We start from the raw sequence: 15,403 nt of genomic DNA, 5'->3' as shown, positions 1-15,403 counted from the left end.
CAAAAGGGGCTGGAGAAAAGCTGTCAGAGCAGCAGCTGTTTTTGCTGACCTCTGGGAGCCTGTCCCCTTGCCAAGGTGGCACATCCTCATAGTTTGTGCACTGAGCCTTTCCTGGTCTGTGAGGTCAGCATGAGGCTTTGGCCATGTGGCTACCAGCAATAGCCTTGTCTCTGAGGCCTGGGCTCACTCATGTTATTCTTTGTGCATTCCATGCTGAAGTTCTCCACCCTTTCTCTGCCTCCTTCTGCTTCTACTTAGTCCACAGAGAAGCCTACAAGTGGGGAATGAAGTCCAAAGTGTTCCAGGACAAGGAGAAAGAAGTCTATGCATGTGTGCATATCTGTAAGTGTTCCGGCAACGTTTGGTGAGAATCTCTGCATTCAAGGCTGTACATGGACTAAAGCTCCGTGCTGCCCGTGTGGCAGTCCTGGTGAGTGCTCAGTGAATGGCAGAAGCATTGTCACCACCTGTAGTTTGGCAGCACAGCCTGAGCACTGTTGCTGCAGCACAGGCAGGTGCTCACTGCCCATCTCTCAGCTGGCTGGCTGCCAGCACTGAGCACGGTGCCGTTCCTCCCCAGACACACCCGTGTGTGAGCAGGGCTTCACTTGGCTGTGCCACTCTGCCATCCTGGGTCTCACAGCGATGGGGGCATCCCACTGCCAGAAACACTGGCACATGCCCCCACACACCTGCACTCTTGTGCTGCCTCACAAGGGCAAGAGCTTGCTTTGCCCTTGGATCTGCATCCTCAGGGAGGCTGCCCAACAGCCCCTCAGGCCACTCTGTAGCGAAGCAGTGTAGGAACAATGAGCCAGGCAAGGGGAAAACATTCCTGCATCTGGCACCTACCCAGGAATCGGTCTGGCCTGGCAAGGACTGCTATGTGTGACTGAGCTCTAGCAGTCACTGAGCAATCACTATAGGGCCCATAGCCACACTAAGGAAAAGCTCATCTGCCCACCATGCACTCCCACCCATCGTGGACATGCTGGCCAGGGCAGATTCAGCTCCCTGGGGAAGGATGGAAATACCCCAGGGCCCTGATCCATGTGGTTCTGCCCCTTGCAGTGGTTTCCCCTCACACACCTGTGCTGGGTGCAGGTCCTGCTCTCTCCAGCTGACATTTCATGCTATGCAGTGCACACATGGGCAGGGCTGGCCTGGTTTCTCTAACACAGAACAGGCAGGGCTGCCAGCCCGAGCAGGTTTCACACCTGAACAAACGGGTGCTGCTCTGCAGTCAGGGGCTGTGTGACAGCTTTACTGCTGAGCACTAACTCTGAATACACAACTGTGCTCAGTGCTACAGAGCAGCATTGCTGCAGTGTCCAGGAGGGTGCCAATGACTGCTATTGCCACCAAAGCCATCACCACCGACCCCTCTCTTTCCTGCATGTCTAGCCAGTCAGTGCACTTCCCTACAACTGCAGGTGGGCAGGAGGTGAGCACACACATGCACAAAGGGAATTGTCACAGAAGGTTTCCAAGCTCCCTGCAGGCACAGGGTCCCTGCAGAAAGTGCAGCGCACTCATGACTGGGACATACCTGTGGGAAAGAACTTACCTGCCAAGGGCTAAGGAGTGTACCCACTGCCAAAGGGTTCTGTGGCCTCTCCTTATTGCAGAAGAAACAGACAGGAAAGCCAGCTTGTATGAAACCCAATTATTCAAATTTATTAACATCAAGAATTATGCAATGATGCTGTAGATTTTTTTTATTAACAAATAGAAAACAGACTGTATACAACAGTGACCCCTACAGCACTATGCATCCACAAGGTAAAAATGAATGTGTCCTCCAACATTACCAACCCTGGATTGCTGATTTCAACGTAGCTTGGATTCTTAACATTCGGAATACATGTGATAATACAATTAGATACCCTTCCACCACCTTTATTCATAACTCAATGCACTCAAAAGAGGGCTGCTCACTCCCCATCTTTAGTGCAAGCGTGATATAATAAGGAGTATTAATATATAGTACCATTAAATTAAGTCCAGTAGTCTTGCCACATTGGTTCATTAGAACATCCTGAAGTAGCAGAAAGTACAATATTCTAGTGACTCTTAACATTTGCAGGATAGCAGAAATTATAGATACACCCAACCTCTGAAGCCATGTGTACTCCCCTCCCCTTCCCTGCAGTACCCTGCTTCCAAAGCGAGATGGTCCAGCTCTGCTGTGATCAGCTGGGCTTGTGCTCCTTGCCTTTGTCAATGCTCTGACGCACTCCACTGGTGACAGGATGGCGCTTGCACGCACAGAACCGTGGGGTTAACACAAAGGGCCGTGCCTTGCTCTTTCCATCCCCTCCCTGGGGAACTGTGGGACCCCCTCACTACTCCTGCCCCCTTTCCAGCAAGACACACAAAAAGAGGTTCCAATGCATGGAGCCCGGGATTTCGGGTCTCTCACAAACAAGGCGACGACAAGTCACGTCATATCAGGATCTGCCAATACACACGGTCACTGGATTGGTTGAACACGTATTGTAATAGGACTGAACAGTTTCCAGCTGACAAAGGGTTGCTTCTCCAGCAACCCCATATGCCCTCCCAAACCCAAACCTACTAAGGAAATAATGGGGGAGGGGAGAAGACTAAAAAAATAATTGGTAGCTTAGGTCCAGTTCCATGAAATTTCATATTCTACAGAGGATTAAAAAGCCTATGGGGAATGTAGATGGGCAGGAACCACAAGCCAGCTGCTGCGAATTACCAAGGAAGCTGCACTAAAATGGGCAGAACCAGCAGTGACTGGGCTGAAATAAACACAGGGCAGTAAAAAATGTAAAAGCAAAAGGAAATTAAAAAAACCAAAACCCAACTCCCAAAGGTTTGGCGGGTCCAGTTCTGCTTGGGCAAAACATTAAGACTTGCAAAAAATAAAAAATAAAGAGAGAAGATTATAAAAACCACTAGTAACTATTTTACATGTTTAAAAAAAAGATCCCATTCCACCCACCTAAAGCCTTGCTGTGAAATGCAGTCGGCATGAGAGAGGGTGAGAGATGCACATGAGCAGAAATTCAGCCAGAGACTGGAAATGCTTTTGGAGTCGGATTCCCTCATTTGGCGCTGGGGCTAAGTTCCTAAATGCCGTGGTCAGAACTGGTTGGCGTGGAGGTCTGCAGCCTGGGCAGTACCTCCACCTGTACAGAAGGACTGAGGAATGGGCGGCTCTGGCTCACAGGGACCCATCTCCACTCCTAGACATCCCCACCGCAACTGGAGGAAAGCACTGTTACGTTGCATAGTGGTCGAAGCTGCCAAGGTACTCCAGTGCGGCTCTGTAGCACAGCTGGTACTGGTCCTGCAAGGCACCAACGAGGGAAACATGAGCAATGGGGACACAAGGACAGCGGGCTGTAGGGTAGGGTCCAACATCCAGAGACGTCAGGGCCCTCCCTTCTCCCACAGATCTCCACTGCCACGCACAGGAGGGGAGCTCACCTCTGTCTGCACCATGGCTGGCCGCTGCGTCCGCAAGGTCTTCACCATCTGGAACATGTCCACCACGCCCTCGTAGCGCATCCTCTCCAGCACAATGCTGAGTGTGATGAACACGCCCGTGCGCCCAACCCCGGCACTGCACAGGGATCAAGAGGAACCACTGTGAGTCCTGCCAGCCCCAGAAGGACTCTGCAGAGCTCCTACGAGCAGTGAAAACTGCTCCTGGAGCACAGGGACCTGCTCACTGGGGTGAGGCTGCAGTCCTTACCTGCAGTGCACTGTGATGGGCCCATCCTGCCCAAACTGCTCCTTGGTCTTGTGCACCTGCCCAATGAAGTCAATGAAGCCTTCTCCTGTCTTTGGCACTCCCTGTTCAGGCCAGTCTGTGAACTGGAACTGGCGGATGGTCCGTGACTGGCCGTCCTGCAGGGAGAGGGGTGTTGGATGTGAACCATCGGTGAGGGCCTGATCTCACTCCCCTCAGCACTGGTGCTCCAACCTGCTCTCAGACCCCCTGAACAGGCCAGGTGAGAAGGTGCGCAGGCCACAGGTGAGCCCAGGCAGATCATTTGCTGCATGTTTGGGACCTGTCTCTGTTTTCCCATGTTCACCCCAGGGTAGCTTAGCTGAGCAGGCCTTTGGGCCCCTACAGGGTCCACTGGGTCAGTGTTTGGGGCCTAACTCTACCCTAGAACCACGTTTACTGTAACACAAGGGTCCTGTGCCTGGTCAGATGCTGTACACACAGACTCCAGGTGCAGGGGGACCTGTGTTAAATGCTTGTTCAAGTGAGCAGCACAGGCAAAGCAGGAACCTGTAGAGAGAGGAGCAGTCGGTGGTGGGCAGCAGCCCTTTTTGCAGGCAGTACAAGGCAGCATTTGCTTTCCCGTTTCTCCAGGAGCTGTTGCATACTTCCTCGACTGACCTGGGTAGGGCAGAGGCATGAGAGGCAGAGGAGCTGGGGAGCCAGCAGGTGCACTCACCCTGGCATCCGTCACCTTGAACTCCCGGAGGATGTACTGTGGCATGTTGTACTCTGCCATGGGGTCCACCACGAAGTACTGGTACCGGGCAGAGCGCTCTGCAGGCCAGTACTGATGGCACTTCTCCTGTGGATGAGGAGCAGGGTAAGACATTAGCACTGACAAGCTGCTGCTCCTCCCTCCCCCTCCCTGGGTGCCTATGTGGTTGTGGGGCCACAGGGTCAGCCAAGAGACAGTGGGGGCTCGCCCAGAGTGAGTAGTGCCAAACACAGACTGGGGTGAGCCAAGAGCGTGAGCCCCCAGACAGCAGCCCCAGAGCCCCCCTGCCCCCACAGCAGGACTCGTACCCGGCCCATCTCACGCAGCTTTGTCAACATCACCACGATGGTGGAGTCGTGCTCCCAGAGCATCCGCCAGAAATCCTCCGTGGTCTCGGCCAGTGGTCCCTGTGTGGCGATGTAGGCCTTCTGCTGCCTGTGACAAACAAAATGGTGCTCAGAGCAGCTCCTCAGAGATGGGCAGCAGCTGCTTCTGGGAGCTGGTGGGCTGGGTGAGCTGGAAGCAGGGCCCCCTGGTATCAGGGAACAAGTCTGACAATCCAGCTGTAGGACGAGCCATGGGCTCTGGAAGAGAGGTGAGCTGGTCCAGCACTTGTCCTCTAAGTGCTCCCCACAGACACAGTGAGCACAACTTGGGAGATCCAGAAAAGCTCTTAGTCCTTGCTGGGGCGTCCCCAGCCCAGCCTCTTGCTGCTTCTTGTCTCCAGTGCTGTTGTTGCACTGAGAGCCCTCTTGGCACCCAGGCCCCCACCAGCAGGCTGCCAGCACCCACCTGGGCTGGCAGGAGAGACTGTGCTTGGGGATGATCCCAGCAGTACCCCTGTATTCCTTTTACTCTCTGCAGTACCCATCATCCCTCCCATTGCATAGGAAAATACAGAGCAGCTGAACCAGGTCACCTGGATTACACACTCCAGACAATAATGAGGGCAGTGTGGAAACCTTTAATACAGTTTTGTCTGCTTTTATAAAGCTTCAGAATTTGTTTTTGGTTCCACTGCCAACCAGAGCACCTCTCCTAATTTTCTGTGTGACATGCCCCAGACCAGCCCCCACCCTGAAGAAAGCCCCCTTGGTGCTCTGGACTCAGCTCTGGCATGCTGGTACTGAGCTCCCAGCCTGGCACAGCAGAGTCTGAGCTGGCTCCACCACTGCGGGGCGCTGGAGCCCGCGGGACCAGGGCTGGCTTCTTCCATCCTGCCTTCCTCCCTCCGTTCTGCCTTCATCCCTCTACTGGTGCTATTTCTAATGGTGCTAAATTAATGAACGTGCTGCAGGGCAGCTGTAACATGCGGGATGCAGACAGGGGCTGCTTCAAGGTGGATTTATAACACATAGTAAAAAACAGGGAATGGGGATGCAGAATGAAGTGAAAAAGCTAGTAAAGATGCAGCATCAGTGGTATCTGCAGGACCTTGGGCCAACTGATTTCTTTAGATAACTAGAAGAATGATAACTCAAAGGAAGGGATGGGAAGAGATAACAGAACTTGGGGATAGAGTAAGTAGCACATGAAATGGTACCACCTGCTGTGATGGCAGCCCTCTCCCTCCCTCCGTAGCATCACCAAGAGGCAAAGCCAGTGTTGCTCTCCATCAGCTCTGGAGCCAGGACAGTGGCTGCAGTCCATCTGTCAGACTCAGGCTGCAGCCAGGCAGCCGCCTTAATGACTGGTGGTGGGTGGCTCTGTGCCACACACCCAGGAGGTAGTGGAGACTCTCTCTGCTCTGTGACAGCTTTTCTCCAGCCCCTTCATCTCTCCCCATTACTCTGTCCCACCCTGAGGGGCCTGGCTTGCTTCAGTTTTCCTGTGTTGAGATGCTCCAAGGGTTGCTCCTCTTTTGCTCCTTGTCCACTCTTGCCCTTCTCCCTGGGAACTCTTGCTGGGCTCAGCTGTTGGAGCAGCAACAAGGCACAGAGCTGCTGGCCTGGCTGCACCCACATTTGTTCCCTTTGGCAGTGCCTTTTGCATCTGGGAGGTTACCAGTCCAAAAGAGGCAGGTGGGCAAAGCCAAGTTGGAAGGGACATGTGCCACATCTATCATTGCATCCCCCACTCCAGCACTGATGATGGTGAACATGAGGGATGACCTTACAGTGATGGTGCACAGACAGATGACAGGAACAGGCCTTTGATGTGCATCACTGTGATTTGCTTTGGATTGTTGTCAAGGGGTTGCTTGGGAAGGGGATGTGGCCACTGGGCTATTCTTCTCTCCTGGCATTCAGCATCTGAGAATGAGATGTCAGCAGACAGATACAGAAAACTTAAGCATTACTGCCCCACTAGATCTTAACTGGTGCTTTCTAAACTGTCTTCTGGAGAGAGTAACCTAGTGATGGGCTTCCCAGTGTCCAGCACCAGCCCTGCCTGAGGATCCAGACTCCTCCTAAAATCAAGACATGGAACAAGCTTTGAGCTGCTGCCTGGATCAGCCACTCAGTGGAAGCACACTCCTAACTCTAGTTGTTACAGCAGGGAGGCAGGTTTGAGTTAGGTACTGTAGATATAAAACACAAGCCAAGGGATCCTACCAGAATATCCCATAAAACCTCCACAGAAGCCAACACAGCCTGCCACTCCAGCCATGTGGACATCTCTCTACAGCAACACAAGCCAGCCTGGCAGCACTCACTCACAGGCAGTCTTCACATATTGTAACTACACACACTGCAGTGTCTGAGAAGAAGGAAATAGATAAAATGCAACAAAATGGTCCCCAGCCCACCTCAGGCGGTCAGGACCTGCTTGCCTTGGGAAAGAGAAGGCAAGCAGGCAGGCCAAGCTGGCACAGTCACCCAAGGTAATCCTTACCTGTAGCCATCTATGAAGCTGGCATTGATGTAGTCAGAGCCCTCGACACCGCGGATGGGCTGCAGGCAGACTCTTGTCAGCTCATACGGCATGATGTTCACGAGGCGGTTCTTGAATTTGTTGCAAGGGAGGTTGGCACTGATGAAACGTGAGGTATGTGCTTTAGAATTGGCCAGCAGCTGAAAGAGGAGGAGACACATCAGATCCCTGCTGGAGATGCAGCAGTCTGAGGGCAGAATCAGGATCCTGGCAGCAGTCATGTAGTGGAGTGAAGACCCACAGCAGCTCTCTGACACACACAGAGCCAAGAGGCTTTGTACCTCTCTGAGCCAGGGATGTATGCTTGGTGGTGGCAGGGAAGCAAAGCTTTTCCTCTTTCCTCTTCCAACAATGTCTTGTTATTTACTTCTCACCCCAGAAGAACCCAAGAAAATGTGAGAATTGTGACAGTTTTAGGTAAAGATATATTTTGGGTTACTGTGAGACATTTTATGGCTCTCTTTGAGTCCCATAAACTGGAGTAATGGTAAATGTGTTACCTAGATCTGCTGGCAGATTCAAACAGAAGTCACTCTTCCTTCCCCCAGCTACTTTTTTTTTTTTTCCTTCCCCAAAAGACTGCCTCCAGCATCTCCAGAACCACCCTTCTCTCTATGAGTGGCAGGTTGACCTCAGGAGAGGCTCTCTGCACGGGGACAGTGTTGCTTTCTGAGGAGCAGTTCAGCCATGGATGGGAGGACCTCCCATATCCTGCTCCCCAAGGTTTCCCATGCAGTGGACACTGCCAGGGCACAGAGAGGGGCAATTTCACTACTGTTCTCAAGACATCTTTGGAGAAATGAAAGGAAAGTAAAATTTTGTCATTCTTACAACAAAATTGCTTGAGTTGAGCACAATTCTGTGGCTCTCCTGAGGAGTGTCACCATGAGATACTCAGGCAGCATGTTTTACTGTTCCAACCCCAGGATACCAGCAGCTCTGATAACCACAGGACAGAGCTTCTCAACTATTCCCAGCTAACATGGAAAGTCAATATTTTGCCTCTCCTGCTCCTTTGTCACTTGGAGGGAATCCCCAGGGTGAAGGTGTACTGCTGCAGTTCATTTCACAGCCTGCATGGTCTGCTGCCTCCCTGCGTGAGCTATATTCCCCTGCAAGAGTTCACTGGACTAATGCTCCTCATCTGAGAATATGGGCACTTAACAGAGTTCACTTCAGCTCCAAGGCTGTAATAAATATCTGCAGTTGGCATACACAGATACAGGCAGAAAAATATGGGCTTGGCTTCTTAAAAATGGTGTGCCTTAAAACACTGCCTTCACCAATTCTAGACAGTGAGGCTTGGTGTTGAGGTGGTTAAAAGATTACAGAACTTAGCATTGAAGAAATGAGACCAGAAATGTCTCACATATTTAAATTGGAGCTGTTTCCAGACAAGTTGTTCACAGTAACATCAATTATCACTAACATGATATGCATCTGATTTCAGATGCAGCTCCTGCCGCACAGTGAACCTAGAGCAGAATGTGCTGCTGGGAACTGCACATCCATCTGCCTTTTATATCATCCCCAGAATCTGCCAATCCAGGGGGGACCACGGCCGACACAAGCTTTACAATTCAAATGTATTTTAAATCACTGCCTACCTGCTTTTGAAACACACAAAATAATAACTGCCTGTAATGATCCATAGCCCACCTCTCCCAACCCCTGGACGACCAGCCCGTGGAGCTCTGTGGGCAGACACAGGGCACCAGAGAAGTGGAGTGCTGGGGCTCTGCCACCAACCTTGAATTCCAGCTCCATTGCAGTGACACTCTCGCCCGGTGGCACCTGGGTCAGCTTCTGGATGTGGGCGAAGAGGTTGCGCGCGGGCACCTCGGTGTTGCTGCACGTGGCGGCCTCCAGCAAGGCCTCGTGGATGAAGATGTACTGGTCCTCTGTCTGCACCATGTAGTTGCGCTGGGAGCGCATGCACGTCACGTGGCCGTAGATGTCCACGGTCTTCTCGTGCTTCATCCGCTCCAGCATGGCGTCGATGACAATGAAGCAGCCGGTTCGGCCCACGCCAGCACTGCAGGAGCAAAGCACATGGTCTGAGATGACACCGTCTCCTAGAGATGTCACACAAGCTCCAGAGATCACCCAGGCACACAAGGGCACACAAGGGGAGTAAAGGCTGCTCTCTGTGAGCAAAGCTCCAAACAAGAAGTGACAGGAGGAGCGAGGGAGAGTATCACTGGAGAATGTGAGAAGCTCCTCAGTCTTTCTGCTGTCCCCGGAAAAGACATGGTGACACCCTGCTGATCCCTGTGGTGGCTGCCAGCCCCTCCACAAGGGAAGGAGAAATGTGCTTAACAGGCAGGAGAGTGACACACACATGTGTGTGTGAAGTCAGAAGACGTGAAGATCAGGCTGGGCCCTAACAGCACTGAAGCCAGTAATTTCCAGCTTGCTTGTCCCCTAACCTGGGTCACTGTTTCCTTACCCATAAAATGAGCATGGCCAGCCTGAGAGGGGAAGCAGAAAGCTGAGGTTATGCATGACTGTGCTGAGCCCTTCCTCAAGCACCAAATGCCTCTCCACTGCTGGACAGGCAGTAGCAAACCTCAAGCTACTCACTCTGAGACAACCCTGAAAACAGCAGATACACTGTTGTGACATGTAAACACAGACAGAGGTAGGGAGCTAGGCATTCCCTCATTTATGGTGCAAGTCATATCCTTAACAAGGCTTTAATACAGCTTGTTTGTGTGTTAATTACACCCCACTACCATCTGAAACAGAGCATGAAAGAAGAGCATTAAACACTGCTGGTAAGGCGTATGCTGAAACAGCAATGATGGAGTGGTTTGTTCAGTAACAGTCCCCTCTTGGCTGCTACAAATAAATCTTGGCTGGGTAAGAATCTGAGCCTTAGTAGACTAATATTTTGCCTTAAGAGCTGCCTTTCTACCCTGTGAAAGAGTATGGCTGTAAATATTGCATATGAATGTTCATAGAGGTCACTGCATGCATTTCTGTCAGTGATATGCATCTGAAGGTACCACCCACTCAGGCTGGGAACAGATAATTTAATTTTTAAATGGCACTTGCAGTTTTACAGGAAAATGTGGTTTCTGAGGCTCTCCATATAGTGCCTCTATATGGAGAGCCTCAGAAAACACATTTTTAATTTAATCTGATACAGCAGTAGCAACAGAAATGCCACCATTGCATTACCACTGCTGAGCCTGTTCTGCTGCCAGCCCAAGCATGCAGCGCAGGTTGTGCTACCATGAAACCTTTTTCACAAGAAGGGGAGACTCCACTTTCAGACAGGTTAAAGCTCCTGCAGCCAGAAGACAAACACACAGTCCTACCTGCAGTGCACAACCATGGGCCCAGCATCTGTTGGGTTACAGGCCTTGACCCGCCGCAGGAAAGCGAGGATTGGGGTGGGGTATTCTGGCACCCCGTGGTCGGGCCAAGCCATGAACTGGAACTGCCGCAGCTCTGTCTTCTCATTGGAGCCATTCTGTCAAAGACAAAGAGGAGTTGTTTTGCATGAGAACATCTCATCCCAGTGCAGGAATGCACTGATAGGGCAACAGCAGCCACAGGCACGCAAAGCTCTGTGTGATGATGCATGTACTGGGCTTTCACCAGTGAAAATTTGGAGGAAAAACACAGGTTTATTGCAAAGCGCCTATACATACAGATGCTCTGTAGAAAGGCAGTTTTACAGACAACAGAGCATCTCTGCAGGAGTGGAACAGACTGCAGGGAAGGTGAAAGACTCTTTTCTGCACAGCACAGGTTCACTGCCTGCGTACTCACTGCACGTTCAGGGAAAATGGGCACCGGGCATGGAAGGGCTACAGCAGCCAGCTCCCTCCCTGCTCCTCTGCATCATGGTGTCCCTGGGCTGGGTGACCAGCCTGTGACTGCAGACTGCCCTGCTCCTCTCTGGGCTTGGCTGAGTGATCTATGCAGCAAGTGGTAGGAACAGCTGGGTGATCGCTGGGCCTTCCTGGGGCACGAGTGTGTCCCCCCTGAGCACTGGGCTCCTGGCGCACACTCAGTCACGCACAGAAGCACTTGCTGCAAAGCCTGTCTGCATTGACACTGCTGCTGGCACTGCCCCCAGGGATTTCCAAACACTAATGAGGAATGCAGCAGGCAGGAGAGAAGGGTTTATGCTCATGTCAGAAATAGCCCCTCCATTTGCATTATTAGTGACAGGAGTGATAAAAATTTACTGCTTCCCATGTTGTCCCTCTAATGGGAGGACAGCTGCTACCTGTACACTCACCAGAGGCAAGAACAGCACACAGAAAAGCATTAAGTATCACAAAAAGCACACAAAAGACCATTAAGTATCCTGGCCAAAGTCCAGTGGTAGCCAGACGCACAACCTGCATCTGATCTCCTACTGCAGCCCACCTGTGAGAGATGGCTCATGCCTGGGCAAGCCAGGTGCAGCCACTGGCCACTGCCTGTGGGCCATGGAGCACCCTGCAGCCTTGGGAACCATCTCTGCAATACATGAAGCAGCAGCAGCAGCAGGCAGTCCCATACCTTGTACAGCGCGAAGGTGCGCACGGTGTAGGTCGCCAGCTCCACTGTATCCAGCAGGACCACCTGGATCATCCCATAGGTTTCTGTACCCCGGCTCGGCCAGTACTGGTCACACTTTACCTGCAGGGAGGTGAGGAAAATGGGTCAGTGACTGGATGCTGGCTGGGGCATCTGGGATGAGGAACAGGGCTCTGCACTTCAAAGGGTAGAGACAGAAATGAGTAATTTGTGCAGGGGGGGGCTCTAGAATCCAGATTTCCTTCCCCCAGAGTGTCCCAACCCCCAACAAAAAGGCAGCACCTGCTGGACCCCTTTCCATAAGGCTCAGAATCAGAATAATATTCTGATAATATTCTGATTCTGAGCTGAACTGACCCACAAGGATAATTTTGTCCAACTCTCAAGTGAATGGCCCATATGGGAATTGAACCAATCTTGGTGTTATTAGCACCATGCTCTGACCAACTGAGGTGATCTCAGTGAGTGGCTACTCATTGAAAGAGGGATTTTCCTTTTCCCCTGGAGCCATTGGTGGAAGTGGCAAAGGGGGCCAGGCCACCAGACAAGAGCAGCAAGAGCAACACCAGATACCAAGACAGTGAGCAGCAATTCCTAGCAGTGATTTGTGCCTGCTGTAGTACTTCTCTGCCTCCTGTTTGGTGAGATGGGCATCTTTGGGGCTTTGCCTGAACCACCCCCTGCCTGAGCTTCACCTGGATGAAGAGAAGGTGGACAGTTGTGAGATGACTGGAGAAGAGCTAGTGCATCAGGGAGGAGGAAATGGTGGTTTCTGTGGGCACTGCTCTACTCAAAGGGCAGCTGAGGTGAATGAGATGCAGTCTGTATCCCCACCAGCTCCCAGCCAGCCTGGTGTCCTTGACCCACAGCTGTGGTAGGACAGAGCTGAGTCCAGCACAGTACACAGCAACAGGCATTACCTTTCCCATAACATCCATAGTCTCCCAGGGTGCCCTGCCAGCATGGCCTTGGGCAGCAGACCACCCTTGTGAAGGTGGGACACAGCCCATGCCAGGGCTCCAGCCTGGATGCTGTATCCACCCTCCCTGCCCTTCTGCAGGCTTGAGTGCATTGAGCATCACTAACATCACCAAGCAACACCAACCTGCCCCTGTGGCAGGTGGCACATCCCTGAAATTCTACATCTCCCAGGTGTTTCAAAATGGTTCTGCAAGGAACAGATGGCAGCTTAGACACAGACACATCTTGTTCTCCCTCTGCAAGAAGACACAGACTGTGGCCAAACTACCCCTTCAGCCCCCTCCTGCAGGCAGCACTGTCCCATCATGAAAACACTGCTGCTCCCTAGAAACCTCCTGCCTTGCATCATCCTTATCATCCCTTTCCAACTCAGCAGTCAGGGTGCTTTGAGCTACTGGTCACAGCTTTTGTTGCATCCCACCTGGCAGACAGCCAAACACATCCCCAGGGGCCCATCCCTCTGCTCCCTTCACCTCCCTGCACATCCCTCCCTGCTCACATGCTGCTGCTCTCCTCCTCCTCCTCCTCTTCACAGCTCAGTGTTTTCAAACTACTCCTCCATTTCTTTTTTTTTTTTTCTGTGAAGCCCCAAGCTCCCTATTTAATTGGCACCCTCAGCATCCCTGTTTAATCTGGTACCTGGCTCCCCCACCCTGCAGAGCCACAGTGCCTGGCTGACAGGAGGAAGACTTCATTCCCACCCATGTGCACCACAGTGAAAATGGTTTCCCACCCTAGGAGAGAGGAGTGAATGGAAGATCATCTGTGCTTGTCAAGGAATAGTAAACTTAATTATTAGCAGAATGTGTTTACAGGGGAATGCGTGGGAAGGGAAACAATAAGCTTAATTAGGAATCAATGAAGTTCTGCCTTTTAATTGAAACCACTTGCAGCAGGGTGGGGCTTGTGAGAGCTGAGAGCCCTGATCCTGCACTCTGGCTCTGGAGTGCAGCAACCTGGAGTCAGAGGGATGCACCTCTCCCTGCTTTTTGGGTTCTGCTCACAGTAAGGCCTGCCCTGGCAGAAGTGCCTGGTGCAAGGCTGCCTAATGGGGTACTGCAGGTGCCTGTGCAAGCAGAACAGCTCTGCTGCCTCCTGCCCAGGGTCTCCTGCTGCTTGGGCTGCTGTGCTGCCTTGGATCTGTGGCAGCATGGCAGGCCCTGCAATAATCTCAGGATTCCTCTTCCTCACTTGGCACAGAGCATTTGGTGCTGACTGGCTGCAGCACCAGCAGCTTGAAGGTCACAAACATTATTTCACAGCTAAACTGATCCCATCCTCATGAGTGGGTGCCACCTGCAGGCTGTCTCCATGAGGTCTGAGTTCGTCTTGCCTGGCTTGGGGAGGATGTGACCCTCTCTAAGGGAGAGGAGAGCAGCATGGCATCCTGCAAATGCTGGGGACAGCTGCTTGCTGTGGTTTGCAGGGGATGTTTCAGGGGAACAGCACAGCCTGTTCCTGTGCCTGAGCCTACACCTCAGGGACAGCAGTCCCCTCCTGCCACCCACATGCTGCAGGGCTGTGTACTCGAGCACAAAACAAACTTCAGAGGTTCCCTGTGTGGGATAATAGCAATGCCTGGGCTGGTAATTGAAAATTATTTATTCATGACCAGATAAGAGTCAGTCACATTTTCTGCCAAATTTACCCATAATGTTTATGCCCCATTTTCAAGCTCTGTAAATTTTATGCTGAAGCCGATGCACTGTGGCACTAAAGCAGATAAGAGATGTTTTCTTCTGGCAGTGCTTGTTTCTCATTAACTTAAGGAGCACAGTAATGTCCTGAACAGCCATTTATTGCAGCTTTGCTGAGTGGCTCCTGTTCCTCTCCTTTGATGCCCTGAGCCCAAGAGCAGCCGGGCACCTCTCTTCAGCTTGAGAGCTGTGCTCTGCCCCCAGCCCTGCTCACAAGCTCCAGATGGCACTGCTGTCAGCAGAAGGGCTGGAGCATCGTGTGGCTGCCAGGCTTCTCTTCCCCAGGGCCCTTGAGCACCAGCCTCTTAACACCCCCTCCCGAGGACATGAAATGCCAGGGGAGATCACACTCCAGAGAAGGCTGCTTGGTGCTCTGGGCTGGAACAGAACAACCCACGGCACTGCTGTGGGAGACTTGGCTCTGCCAGGCTCTAGGGGATAGCCCAGGGTAGGAGAAATCCTGCTTTAATACCTCTCTCCTGGCAACACAGCCCGGCAGGGACACACCACACTCCCAGCTTGGGGAAAGCTAATCTACAATGTGTGTTTCTGAACTGCCACCAAATGATTCTGAAACTGATTGTAAAGCTTTGAAGGCAGCTAAATTGCACAATCCAGCCATTTCTATCCTTTATGTGCTTCTCACTTTGTGAAAACATGAAAAAGGGAGGATGATTTAGACCATCAAGCCAGCTAAAATTGCAGACCATAAAAGCTGATGCTCTTTAAAGATTTTTTTTCCCCTCTGCAGCTCAGGAATCCTTTAAAGCAGTGTCACCCCCACAGGGCTGCCAAGCTGCTGCTGGTCCTGGTTGGCTTATCACAGCAGTG

General features: G+C 52.0%; 1 protein-coding gene across 20 annotated transcripts in view; it reads right to left on the bottom strand.

The window, feature by feature from the left end:
* Window positions 1–1,651: 1,651 nt before the first annotated feature.
* Window positions 1,652–15,403, bottom strand: part of PTPRF (protein tyrosine phosphatase receptor type F) — a 374,973-nt gene continuing 361,221 nt past the window's right edge. For all 20 annotated transcript variants that reach the window (XM_077182405.1, XM_077182404.1, XM_077182409.1 and 17 more), the window contains 9 exons: window positions 11,877–11,996; window positions 10,679–10,833; window positions 9,105–9,390; window positions 7,317–7,495; window positions 4,790–4,916; window positions 4,443–4,568; window positions 3,728–3,882; window positions 3,460–3,595; window positions 1,652–3,319 (listed from right to left, as the gene is read on the bottom strand). In XM_077182405.1, coding sequence (XP_077038520.1) covers window positions 3,251–3,319; window positions 3,460–3,595; window positions 3,728–3,882; window positions 4,443–4,568; window positions 4,790–4,916; window positions 7,317–7,495; window positions 9,105–9,390; window positions 10,679–10,833; window positions 11,877–11,996 — 1,353 coding nt within the window. In that variant the 3' untranslated portion in view covers window positions 1,652–3,250. The remainder of the gene's footprint in view (window positions 3,320–3,459; window positions 3,596–3,727; window positions 3,883–4,442; window positions 4,569–4,789; window positions 4,917–7,316; window positions 7,496–9,104; window positions 9,391–10,678; window positions 10,834–11,876; window positions 11,997–15,403) is intronic.

Source organism: Agelaius phoeniceus, chromosome 8 (genome assembly GCF_051311805.1).
Source record: "Agelaius phoeniceus isolate bAgePho1 chromosome 8, bAgePho1.hap1, whole genome shotgun sequence".
NCBI classification, from domain to species: domain Eukaryota; kingdom Metazoa; phylum Chordata; class Aves; order Passeriformes; family Icteridae; genus Agelaius; species Agelaius phoeniceus.
The sequence above is the reverse complement of the archived record's forward strand: the minus strand, read 5'-3'. Positions and strand labels throughout refer to the sequence as shown.